This window comes from Melospiza melodia, chromosome 18, assembly GCF_035770615.1.
Source record: "Melospiza melodia melodia isolate bMelMel2 chromosome 18, bMelMel2.pri, whole genome shotgun sequence".
NCBI classification, from domain to species: Eukaryota; Metazoa; Chordata; class Aves; order Passeriformes; family Passerellidae; genus Melospiza; species Melospiza melodia.
In genome coordinates, this window is record NC_086211.1 from 3871383 (window position 1) to 3885055 (window position 13673).

General features: G+C 40.1%; 1 protein-coding gene across 2 annotated transcripts in view; it reads right to left on the reverse strand.

The window, feature by feature from the left end:
• The window catches only part of SDK1 (sidekick cell adhesion molecule 1), a 387464-nt gene that overhangs the window by 199821 nt on the left and 173970 nt on the right, over window positions 1–13673 (reverse strand). For both annotated transcript variants that reach the window (XM_063171739.1, XM_063171738.1), the window contains exon 6: window positions 6412–6545. In XM_063171739.1, the coding sequence (XP_063027809.1) occupies window positions 6412–6545 (134 nt within the window). The remainder of the gene's footprint in view (window positions 1–6411; window positions 6546–13673) is intronic.

Below are 13673 nucleotides of genomic sequence, written 5' to 3' on the forward strand. Positions count from 1 at the left end.
AATGTATGTCCTTGAATACAGAGCAACAATAGAAGAAAAAGCACTTTGACAGTATTTGACCCAGAGTATTAAAGATGGCTTTTACACAGAATGTGCCCTTAGGGTTGAGGTTAGACCCCAAACACTTCCACAGACTCCTTCAAATTAACATTTGAGGCTTGTTTAGTGTCAATCAAATGTTCAGTGTCACTCAAAGCCAAAGGCTCACATTTACTCATGGAACCCCACCACAATATCCTTCCTGGAAATCCTGCTGGACAAGGAGAGCAAAACCTGTGTGGAAATGAGGAAGAAATGTGATCCTTTCAAAGAGCCATTTAAATCCAGTTCTCAGAGGGCTGAGCTCTGCTCTGTGGAACTTCCCCAGTATTTGGGAAATCGGGTACAGTCACAGCACAGAACTGCAATTCCATCTCATCTCATATTCCTTCTTTCCCCCCCACCAAAATAACACCAAAATGTAAAATAAGCATCACAGAACCACTGAATTCACCTCCACAGCACTGACCCAGAGAGGCTAAAAGAAGTCAATTCTCTTGGCATGAACTAAAACCAGTCTGACAAGTCTATAGAGCTTGCGTGAATTTGACATCAGAATAGAAATATCTGTTCCCTGCGTGTGCCAGCCCATTCCTTTTTTCCTTTTTCCTGCCTACACCTGAAAGCTGGGACTGGCTATGAAAAATTCATGCCTTTTGTGCTTCAAACATACCCATGAAGGATCCTCAGCATCTGCTGACTCAAATGAACCCTGATGGTTAATATGGAAAATCATGTTAGTGAAATGCTCTCTTTCCAGGGAGGAAAATGTCTGCTCAGAATCTTCTGAAAACTTATCTTCTTACCACACCTGACAGAAGGATGTCAAGAAGAACATCCTCTCAAACACAGCCACAGGTAATGGGGCACTTCACCCCCACCTCTTTCTTTCCTGACAACATAAAGAATATTTCATTCTTACAGACACTAAAAGTGACCTAAATGTCCTGTGCAATCAGAAGAGCCTTCCTTTATAGGAGAAAACCAAACAAACAAGAGCTTTGAGGTAAATTCAGTCCCTGTGAGCCTGAAATGGGACTTCTGCCTTTTGTAAAGTTTATGTCTTGATACATTAAGTTGAAGAACAAAACAGGCACCAAGCAGAGAAAAAAAGTGTCTATTTAGCCTCATGCCAACATCTGCCATAACAGAATAAAATTCTGGTTCCAAGTGGAAGTTGGGCAGGACAACATCACACCCTCATACTTTAAATTAATTGCAATGCAACCAAGCCAGGAGTTTAATTTTCAGTCCCCAACTTTTTTCTGTCCCTACTACTTTTTTTTAAGCATTGCCAGTGCCCAAGGGAAAAATTTATCTTCGTTAAATGATAATTGGCTTTATTATCTTTGACTCTTCAGAAATGCTAGCTGGCAAGGTTTTAAAAATTTTCATCAATCTTGTTTTCTGTTTTCACAAAGCCTGCATCAGAAAATGACATCAGGCTGCAGAACACTATGTATCTCTTGGTGTTACCAACAGGTCTGGGGACTATCTAATTTACTAATAAATCTATTGGAGCGACATGCATCTCAATATTTCACAGCTTAACAAGGAGGTGCAGGAGCAGGGCCCAGAATTGCAGTTCCGGACGATTAGCGCCGCAAAACCAATTGAAGCAGGACCATCTAAACTGTCACAACAGCTTACACACACCCACCTCCTGCAAACCAGCATTTAAATCATTTACTGAGGCCCGTATTTTTCATAAAATGCTTCAGCTGGACTCAGAAAAAGCCAAGCATTCTGTTAAAAGTTTCCAGCATTAGGCCAGTGGTGCTGACATAAAGCATTGTGCTGAAGTCAATAATGGAAATATCTCACCAGGCCTTTGCCAATTTCTTCCCAAGTGGCTCCAGAACCTGGCCGTGGTGTCACATCATAAAGTGGAAGGACATGGACTGAGTGCCCTGCAGGGAATAGCTCAGCCAGCTCCTCACAGCAGTAAAAAGCTCCCCATTAATCTTTCTTTTTTCCCCCCCTACTAATAAACCCACTTAAACTCTTGACTTACATACTAAAATCCCTCATGGTTTCATTAAGAAGCTCTAAATGGCCCTGCTCCCCTTTACCCTCAAAAAAACCTTCATGCAGAAGTGGCTCAGCCAACAGCAAAGTACCATGTACTAATTTCTTTTGTTTGTCTGGGTATTTCTGGGGGTTTTTGGTTTGTGAGGTTTTTCTGTCATTACTTTTGAGGGTTTTTGGTTTGGTTAGATTTTGTTTGTTTGTTTTTTAAGTTCCATACTACAACCAGAAGTATTGTCATGCAGATGCAGAGATATTTAGCTGTTACACTGAGAATGGCCCTCAAGGAAGTGAGGGTTTTGTGATGTCCTTACTTGAATAAACACTTCAATCTTTAGGTGCCCTGCCAACACTTGTAAGATCAAAGAATGTCACTTTATGCCCTGACAAGTCACAATCCTTAGGAACAGACCTGACCATCTGTGCTGCAGAGTATGTCTGGCTGTGGGAGAAGAGGCATATGAAAGAAAAAGCCTAAAGAATTAAGGATCCATTTACAATGCCATCATCAAACCCTATTGCTCAATAGATGGAAACAGGAATAAAACATTTAGGATTTTCCAACTGTTGTTATTGAAGGGCAGCATTTACATCCCAAAAGTTTGTATCAGCCCAGAGACAAATTAATTCTCACACCACTCCAATCAAGTTAGGAAGTTCCAGCAATGGAGTTAATACTGAAACCTTCCCAAGCAGAAATAGTGAATTCTCAACAAGGAGTAAGTGAGTAATGCGAGTTAAAACCCAAAGCCAGTGTTGTTACTATTTCCACTGCCAAACTCTTGACTTTCAGACTTTCCAATTTTCCAAGCCAAAATTTTGTGTTATTTACATGAAAGCTCTGACATATGGTTTAAAAAGAGAGGGAAAAAAAGTGGCAAGATTTTCATTAGTGTAGTACACAGTTCAACTCATTTTTAGACATTTTAAATTTAGGTCTAATTTATGACACCTCACACTAATTTCAGATGTGACGTTATTCCCAATATGCTGCCTGTTGGGCATAATTTTTATTTCCCCAGAGCCTGCCACCTCAGAGATGATCTAATTCCCCTGAAATCAGTATAAATGAGTCCACTTGAAAGAAACATCCATGGTTTTCAAGCAGAGCTGGGTGGACCTCACCCTGTGTCACATTCAGACACATGGGTTTAGGGCAGGCATGTGGAACATGAGTGTTCAGCCAAGCTGGGGACTCAGCTGTGAAGGAAAAAACACTGCTCAATATTTGGATTCTCTCACTGAGAGACCAGATCTACTGGGAAATAAATCTTCAGTGCCTTTGCCCCAGGGGTGTGTAAGGACTGGGTGATGGGGATGGGGTGTGTACCAGAAACTCCCAAATATCCCAAAAACCTGAGCGTTCCCCTAAGCCCTGGCACTCTGCTGCCTTCATTTCCCATGTGTGGCCAACCTCAGAACATGGAGAACAGCAAATCCAAGCACAGCCACAGCAGCCCTGAGAAGCCTGCAGGCTTTCTGTGGGAGCTGCTTCCCAACTTCCCCTGTGTTTGCAATCAGGGGCAATGGGTGGGTGTGAGACTTCACAGTGTTGGACTCAGTGAGCTGCAGTTTAGACTGACAAGAAACAACATATCTTTACTATTAATACTCAGAGCCCCACTGGAGAATTCAATGTGATTGGGGCTTTTAAACTGGTTTTTGAAACATGCTCAACATCCTCTAATCTTTTTATACCACGTGTTTCAAATACAGTTATTAATTGAAGGGCAGTTCAGTGTATTTTCCAAGTGATGCTCAAGCTCCATTTACCTTCAGCCACAATTCAAGAGAGACTTTAATCTGCAATATGAGGCCCTGTAACTCATCCTCTGCTCAGCTCAGAGCCAGACCTTTCTCCTGCTGTCATTCTTGTACTTTGGAGCAGAACAGGACAGCTTACAGCTTTCTCAGCTGTTAGAATGATTCTGCAAATATGCTTTTCTTACAGGCTGAAGCAAATCTGACACTGGTCTCCTTCAAGGAATAATGAGCTGTGCATATCTAACACTGCTCTCCGAGAATGGCTGCCCTGAGAATTATCTATGGGGCTTTTTCCTCCTGCCCTCAATAATGGTGGCAGTGTGTATGCTGAGTCATGCAGCAAGGTTGTACTCAATAATTAATACATAATCTACTTGCACAGAGATTGGCTATTCTGCTTTACTTGGGGTTTATTGGATTTTGATTAAACTGTTTTTAAATTTTATACATGTCCTAATGAAAAGTTACAAGTGTCATCACTCCTAACATCCCATAAGATTCAAATAGTGACAAGTCAGTGCAGCATCTTCCTCATCTGGGTTACCTTTAACAATCTGTTTCCAACCTCTTGCTTGAATTCTTTATTACTCTTCCAAAATGTCATTTTTCTGCAACCATTTTCTGCATATTGCTCCAGGACTGTATTTTTGCCTGATTATTTTCTGTTACCAGACCAAAAATGTTTATTCATTTCTATGTAATGTAGCACATAAGTTCCCTCCCCAGATCAAAGTTCAGAACAACCACATTAATCCAATTTTCTTTACAGACTCCAATGCCTTACAGCCAGTGCCTTCCTCCACCACACACACAGCCTTAATAACCCAGGATATCAAGGTGTCAATTTGAAAACCTCAATGGCTGACATTAATTCTAAAAGCAAATTCATTTCTGCCTTTCCATCTTGTCTCATCCTTCATTTTCTTTTATCCATTTTAGCTTTCCTATTTGCCACATTCCAGGCAGACTTTGCATTCATGGTATCAAGCCTGTGAGCATTTTGGAGTGTTTTCTTTTCCATATGCCCATATTACCTTCTACTTTGCATAGCACTTGTTATGCATGCATGATCACAGACTATTTCTAGCATTAATTAAGACATGAAATTAAAGTGGGAAGTATGCTATTGGTCACATAATACAAACAACACAAATTTGCTTTAAAAATGAAATTACTAAAGTGTTAGCAAACCTCTTCATACTGTCAGAAATAATAATGTTTACAATCTACGTGCCACAGAACAGCCAGAATTCACAAGTGGATTTGGAATATTATTTCCACTTCAGAAAGATACACATGAAACTCCTGAGCAGTTCATTTAGTTGAGATACTTGTCTGGAAGAAGACAGAGGTTTGTGTCTCCTGCTGCCTGTCACGCCACGCAGCTGCTGCCCACAGTGACCCCAGCCCATGACCAGGGCTCCCCATCATTGTCCAAGAACAGCTTTCCTTGAAATCCAATCACAAATTTTAGCAGAAAAACGACATTTTCTCAGAAATTGAATGTTTCACAGGATCATGTTTCAGATGAACTTCTGACAGACACAAGCACTGTTCCAAAAGCAGTTTCCCATATTTCCTGCCCAGAAACCCAGACTCCCAAGATTCGCTATTGTAAGGAAATGAGCCAACAAAGATTATCCAAAATCTCATGGTACCCAAGATCATGAGATCTGGGCCATCTCATAATGTCATTGATCTAGAGAGGAGTCCTGCATCTTCTAGAAGCCCAAATGATAAGGGCTGTCACTGTCATCGGTGATTTACTCCATCACCTCTTCCTTGTCTCTACAAGGAAAACAAGGAACCTCCCCATTCCCACAGCACTAACTCTCCCTCTTCTCACTGCTACGTAAATAATCCCTTTATCAAGTGCCTCATCCAAGGATTCAATCCATTTCACATGTTTAGAACATTAATTTTTCATGCAAACAGGTTAACTGGATGTTTTACAAGAGCTTGCATGTGCCCATTTCTGCTGAATGTGCACCTTGGCACACTCAGTGTGCAGCCATCTCCCTGACCTCAGTGCTCTGCTGCTTTTCCCTGTGCTCTGCTGCAGAACCCAATCATGGAATATCTCTGGAGTGGTGGTGTTAATACAACCCATGTAATGTAAAATAATAAGTAATAACAATGAAATGCATGTTCCCTGGGACTCTGTGATAACTCCAGGTAAAAATAATGCTATAAACTGGGAATAGATTCATAAATAAATTTGCACTCAGAGGGATGACTTGTTTACTTAGGCACAATGGAAAACAACACATTATAAACACCTGCATTAAAAAGAAATTATAACCACAACTTCACAATAAACAGTGAGGGATATCATCATGTACCTGCCTTGCACAAAGCAAACCACCACACAAAGGGCTCTGAGGGTGATTTGTGGAGGGCATCTCCTCTCTTAGGTCCCTCTCTTGCACAAGGAGTTCAGAGTGCTCCAAACCAAGCAGGAAACACTGACCTCCTTTAAAGGTCCAATCCTTTATTAGCAAGGCTGTTTTTATTCATTACCTTTGTGAGTTCTGCCTCATCCCCAGTGTGCCACACATGCCCCATGCTTTGGGTACTCACGTGTCACACTGAGGTGAATGAAGGGACTGGTCTTGTTCTCCCCATTCTTCTCGTTGACTGCCTGGACATAGTAACTGCCTGCATCCATCAGTGACACCCCCAGGATCACCAGCTGGTTCTCCAGAGTGATGGCTCTGTTTGGGGAAGAGAAAGATCACACTGAAACCAGAGGAATGTTATCCACATAACACCTCAGACATGACAGCTTAATACGATATTCACTGGTCATATAAATCAAGATGTTGCAGAATCAAAACCAGTTCCACTTTAAACACACTTACAGGAAATAAAGAGCTCAGATGCCTCTAGGCCTTTTCTCTATTTAGATCATGTAAGATGTTTATGGTGACACACAGAAAAAGCTTCAATGTGTGAAACAGGGGCAGTTTAAATGGCAGTAAGAAGTTATGCAAGAATCAACAAATGACACTGGTGACTGCCACGCTGCATCTTTCTGGGGTCACAACAATCCTGGCAATCATCAGGATGCTACAATGCCCGATTTACTGAAAACCTTCTCAACAAGTGAAAGGCAGTCTATTAAAGAGTGACACTCAAGCAATAACACACAGTTCACTGCAATAAGAAAGTAAAAATCAAAGCAGAACCTCCAAAGGTAAACTTTCTGCATTTATGGCATCACTTGTTATCCCCTCACCACAGACCAGACCATGGGCTGTCACAGAGAGGATCTGTGTGGACAGGGAGGGCTTTCCTTTCATCCACAGCAGGTAGGACAGCACTCTCCTGAAGGAGTCAATAAACACCATTGTCTAATACAAGTCTGTTCCTAGAGCTGCTGCATAACAAAGGTTTCTATGGACTCCCTCACAGGCAGCTTTACACACTTGGCTACTTCACTTTTCACATGGATTAGATGGCCATTTCTTGGCTATAAAGGATTAACCTAGAGGAAACATGTAAATATTCAAGGGTTTGAGGAACAGGACACAGGAAGCTCAAAAAGCAGAAAGATAAAGAAAATGTAAAGTTCCAAGGAAAGCCTGTGGAGCCAGGAGCTCATCTACTGCAGCCTGGGACAGGCACAGGCTTGGAAATCTGAGTGTAAGGCTGGGAGGAAGAAACTCCCTCCACTTCTAATACTTGATGAGAAGCCATGCTGAGTTCAGCTGAGCTATTAGATATAGCACTGAGCATGAGGTGAAACAACTTATAAAATTATTATACTGGAAGAAACAAATTCACACATCAATAGGCTCAAAAAGAATCAGCACTGAGTCAAAGCATTTGTGCACTAATCAGTCAATAATAAACACCCCTGCATTCCATCCTCCTGTTTTGCCATGGGGTGGTTACCCTTAGTAATAAACAGCTATTTTGCTCTGAAAAAACTCAAGTAACAGTGGAAATCTGCTAGTGCAGCAAACTGGTTTTTATACATAGGGAAAGCATTACAAATTACAGAGAGAACATGGCTGTGTTCAAAGCCAGGCACTTAATTCAGAACACTTCAGTTTCCTGCTGTGGATACAAAGAAACCTGAACTTCTGTAAAACTATCATGGAATCAGAGAGCTATTTAGGCTGGAAGAAATCTTCAGGATCATGGAGTCCAGCCCTGCCAAGGCCACCACTGAACCATGTCCCCAAGTGCCACATCCACACAGCTTTTAAATCCCACCAGGGATGGGGATTCCCCCACTGCCCTGGGCAGCTGTGCCAGGGCTTGAGAATGCTTTTAGTAAAGAAATTCTCCCTTATTTCCAACCTAAGTCTCCCCTGGTGCAGATTTAGACCATTTACTTCTTGTCCTGTCAGGGAATTACAGAGCAAGAAGGTCCCCCCTGAGCCTCCTTTTCTCCAGGCTGAGCCCCCCCAAGCTGCTGCTCAAACTTCTGCTCCAGACAATAACTACAAAAAACTGCTGAAAAATAAAGCTAAATGTTCAGCTCTGAAATCAGTCATCACACATCACCTAAAGATCCTCTTTGTAACATCTTCCTTGGCAACTTTTACGGTAAAAACTACCAAAAAAAAAAAAATTGCATTACTTTTTTTTTAATTCAATGACACTGTATTAGTTTAATTGATTTAGAAAATTAATCAAAGAAACTGATAGATTTACAGAGTGAGGATATAAAATACAATTAATAGGATATTTGATATAGCAAATAAAGATAAAATTCCAGTGCAGTGCTAATAATTGAATATTACAAGACAATTACACTCGCACTCATTTCGACTTTAATTCTAAAGAACGCAGCATTAGAAAGATTCTTTGAAAATACTGAAATATATTTCAGGCAGCTTGGATTCCAGGTAAAAACTGCACCCAAAGTTTTAAAGGTGATCCTGAAATACTGCTGAGATGGACACAGTTATTATCTGCATTAAATTGACTGAAAGTTTCGACACTTAACCCATTAAGCTCATTATACAATAATCAAGAGAAAAGGAAATGAAAATGTATTTATGAAGGAAATTATTTAAAATTAAGCGGGCCATTTTCATTCACAAATTTTTTACTGGAGTGTGAGCAAAATGTAACATTTGTGAGTGACAAGTAAGTAAATTTGAGAAAGTAATCTACACAAGCATAGAAGTTTGATATTAATTTGTATAGGAAAAAAGAGAAGATAATGCAACTCCTGAAGGCAGCTCTTAGGGGTCATCAATTACATGGTCAAAGTTAAATTAAAACTCCACAAATGAGTTATTGATATCTTAATAGCTCTGTGAAAAATGGAATGTCCTGTGTTCATTAAGTGAAGGCAGGTACAGAGCCAGGAGCCTCCCAGGCTGCAGAGTCTGGGAATTTTATTTACATCACACATGAGCCCCCTGTGCATCAGGAAAATCAATTAGTCACATTTTAAGGACTCATTAATCCCAATGTTTCTAAACCACCCAAAGCTCTAGGCCCCAGCCCTTTACCAGGGGTTGCAGCCACTTTCTGCACAACAGCTGCACAGAGCATCCAAAAATTGGCTTAACATGTTTTCTTGGGTTTATTGTTTGTTTTCATTGTCTGATATAACTTTTAAATTCTGACAGCACCACTGTGATGTTCCAAGGAAAATCTGATTCCTGGGTGCTCAGTTTAGCAGCACATTTGATGAAGATGACTGCAGCAGATGGAGTGGACCTGTCAGTAATTCATACCCAGTGCAGAACTCATGAAAAATATAAATATTGCTTTTTTAAAGCAGTATCAAACCTAACTCTATCTAACATTTTTGAGACAGGAGCAAGCAGCAAGCAAACTAAGCAGACTGATCCTCTGGGATTTCTTAAGCTAGGAAAGGAGCATTTTAAAGCACACTTTTTAATAGAAGAATTGTTTTCATTTCTCTGGAGCCCAGCAGGAGCCTGCAGGGAACACAGCAGGCAGGGCTGGCAGTGGGAGGTGGTTGGGATGGTGGATCCAAGGTTGTCATGTCCAAAAACATCTCAGTGGCACCTTCACCACAGGAGCTGGGGGCTGAACCAGGCTGATCTCAAACAAAGGCAAGGGCAGATGACAAACTGTGTTTAGGGAATGCTGTTTAATCAAAAGTTATGCACTGAGGGGATGGGAAGAGGCAGCAGTGATGGACACAAATCATTGTACAGCCCATTATTCTAAACACCAGAACACAGAACAGCACCTTCTGAGGCTTCCTCACTCCCACTCACTGTGGATCTCTGGTATAAAGTAAAGCATCCTGCCCATGGCTCAGGGAATTGATCATCTTTATGGTCCCTTCCAATCCAAACCATTCTATGACTCTGTGCACTCTGGAATTTTTAATTGCACCTTTTCAAGTTGTCCAAATACTATAAACTCTGCTGTAAATAACCTCTAAGTTTGATCTAAAGCTTATGGGAATTCTTTGGTGAAGATCAATGGGACATGAATGAGATTTTTACAAGTAAAGATAATGTTTCAAAGGGGGTGCCATTCTTACAGCCTTTAAGAGAAAGGTTTTGGAGTTAATGCTGCAAATGAATCCTTCAGTACCTCAAATAGGTGGATTTAGATTTATTATGTTTTTTATGGGAAAATACCAAAATCTACTCTACAAGTGGATAATTCCCCAAAGTTAGATATTTGTTATGTTATTAGTCTACCAGATTACACAAAAAGTAGATAATACTAGGTTATAAAAACATAAAATGAAAATCAGAGAAACCTGATTAGGCTCTCTCTCAGAAGGCACCATCTGCTTCTGAGCCAGCGTGCAATATTTTAGTACAAAGACCTCCATAAAGCCTCTTTTCCAATATTACCTCCAGCTAACACGATTATTAATCCCTCTATACCAGATATTTTTACCAGAGAGCCTCTGCTCCCCTTTCAAAAACTTCTGTCCACACTGCACAGCAAGGCCCCATCTCCCCATGCCCCACACACCAAGGAATACCAGTGATGCTGCCAGAAAAGGGAGGGATTGTGGAGTAATAACAAAATAATTACTGCAACACTTCCCCCCTGGGTTTCCCCTCTTGGAAGAGCAGGGATCTGCTGTGGTTGCACAGACAGCTGTTCCAGGGGATCTCTGTGCATGCACAGCTTAACCCAACTTCACCATCCTCATGGCTCCTGGTGCTGAGAGGAAATTATTAATTAAAATTATTTAAATACACATCTCTCACAAACAGCCTGTGTTTCTCAGGACTCAATCACAGAGAAAAGTATTTGTGTTTGTGCTACAGAGCAGCATCTCCACAGGGATAGAGCACCAAGAGCTGTGACTGCATGGCAGTTTCCTGGGATATTATTCAGGTTCCATGTACATTGTTACTGCAAATCAGCCATCTATTAATAAAAAATTTTAAACTTCCACAGGCACTGGATATTAAATAAAACTGCACTGAATTTAGAATCAGGGCAGTTCATCTGTTGCTTTTCTAGCTATGTCAGGGCACAACACATGTTTCTAGGAAGTGATTGGGATTTCTAGTCATGGAAACACCCCAAGGTTGCACAAGAAGAACCAAGACAGTCCTAATGACCAGGCAGAGGCCAAACACTACCCTGAAATGAAGGACAACCAGCTATTGAATGGTTTAGCAGATGCATTTCCACGAGGAATGGAGATAAACAGCAGAGTTTCCACATTTTAGAATTGATTTCCCTGTTCTCTGGCTTTGAAGCTTGCAGGGTCTTGGTTTAACAAGGCTGTAGACAACACTCCCTGTGCTTCATGAACACCTTACACTAAATCTGGTCTGTGCAGAGCAGCTGGAAGGCTGGAAAGGAAGTGGATGGAAAACTGCACTTGACAAACCATCAGTGATCCACAACCTGACTGGAAAGCGAGAGCAGGTACAGACCCACAGGGTCAGTCTGTGGCCTGGCTTAATATTTTCATTGGTGTTTGTTGACTGAATATAGATTTCACTTACTAAATCTGCTGATAAAGTCCCAAAGACTCTGAAAGACAGAATCAGAATTACAAATGCAGGAGATCTGCTCAAGTCTCCACTGACTGAGAGGTTTGCAGTTCAGTGAACATGCTCAAAACCTTGTATTTGAGAAAGAATAAGTGACTGAGCAAAGGCAAACCTCACAAGGGGGTGTGCAAACAGCAGTATCATTGGGAAATCTAAGAAATAACCCTGTTTCTCACCCAGCACAGCCTCCACTCAGCCCTGGCTGTTAGATTTAAATGTGTGGGTAAGTCAGGAAGAATTCAAGCAGCACCAAAACACTGTCACAACAATCCACTCTTCTCCTCTCTCATCCATCTGACCCAAGGAATCATCCAGTGAATGTGACATGCAGGAGAACCTCAAAACAAAAAACCCCACCAAAACAAAAAGGCAAAACAAAAAACCCCACCAAAACAAAACAAAAAAAAAAGGCAAAGCAAACAAAAAAAAAAAGGCAAAGCAAACAAAAAAAAAAAGGCAAAGCAAACAAAAAAAAAAAAGGCAAAGCAAACAAAAAAAAAAAAGGCAAAGCAAACAAAAAAAAAAAAGGCAAAGCAAACAAAAAAAAAAAAGGCAAAGCAAACAAAAAAGGCAAACAAAAAAAAGGCAAAGCAAACAAAAAAAAAGGCAAAGCAAACAAAAAAAAGGCAAAGCAAACAAAAAAGGCAAAGCAAACAAAAAAGGCAAAGCAAACAAAAAAAAAGGCAAAGCAAACAAAAAAAAAAGGCAAAGCAAACAAAAAAAAAGGCAAAGCAAACAAAAAAAAAAGGCAAAGCAAACAAAAAAAAAAGGCAAAGCAAACAAAAAAAAAAAGGCAAAGCAAACAAAAAAAAAAAGGCAAAGCAAACAAAAAAAAAAGGCAAAGCAAACAAAAAAAAAGGCAAAGCAAACAAAAAAGGCAAAGCAAACAAAAAAAAGGCAAAGCAAACAAAAAAAAAGGCAAAGCAAACAAAAAAAAAGGCAAAGCAAACAAAAAAAAAGGCAAAGCAAACAAAAAAAAAGGCAAAGCAAACAAAAAAAAAAGGCAAAGCAAACAAAAAAAAAGGCAAAGCAAACAAAAAAAAAGGCAAAGCAAACAAAAAAAAAAGGCAAAGCAAACAAAAAAAAGGCAAAGCAAACAAAAAAAAAAGGCAAAGCAAACAACAAACTAAAAAACACAAAACCAAAAAGAAAAACAAAAAAGCAACAACACGCAAAAAAGCAACAAAACAAAAAAAAGCAAAAAATAAACCAAAACAAAAGACAAAAAAACCCCAAAACAAAATGAAAAACCAAAAAAACCCCCCAAAATTAAAGAAAACCCCCAAAGCCAAATAAATCCAAAACACCTTAATTCATCATAATCATCCTCATATCTATATAGGACTGATACAGAAAGTGTCTCAGATTTAAGCAGAATCACCAACTATTGAGCCTTGTTGTAAACATCTGAGCAGCTCACCCTCAGAAAGCTTGTTTTTGCTCTTTGGAGATAGAAGCTCCCAGAAAAGATGCTCAGATGAATTATCCCAAAAGTATATTTTTAAATCATGCCCATATCAAGCAATTACCTGCCTAGAGATTAAAAACCCCACAAAACCAAACCCAAGATAATCACTATATAATTGATCACGAGAGAGATGCTTACAGGGAGAGACAATGCTGCCAATGCAGAGGCAAAGAACTACAGCAACAAATTCAGGAATAATTCCTGAGTGCACTATTTATGTTTAAACAGGTTGGGTTTTTTTTCCTCCTCAGGTTTTCAGCAGCTTCAATTCTTACTTAATACAGCTTAATTATTATCACACAACTTTGCTCCTTTGGTTTTTCTTTTGGTTTGCTTGCTTTTTTTCTTTTAATTATTATTACATTTTAAGCAGCAAGAGTTAGTGTAGCTGATATAAG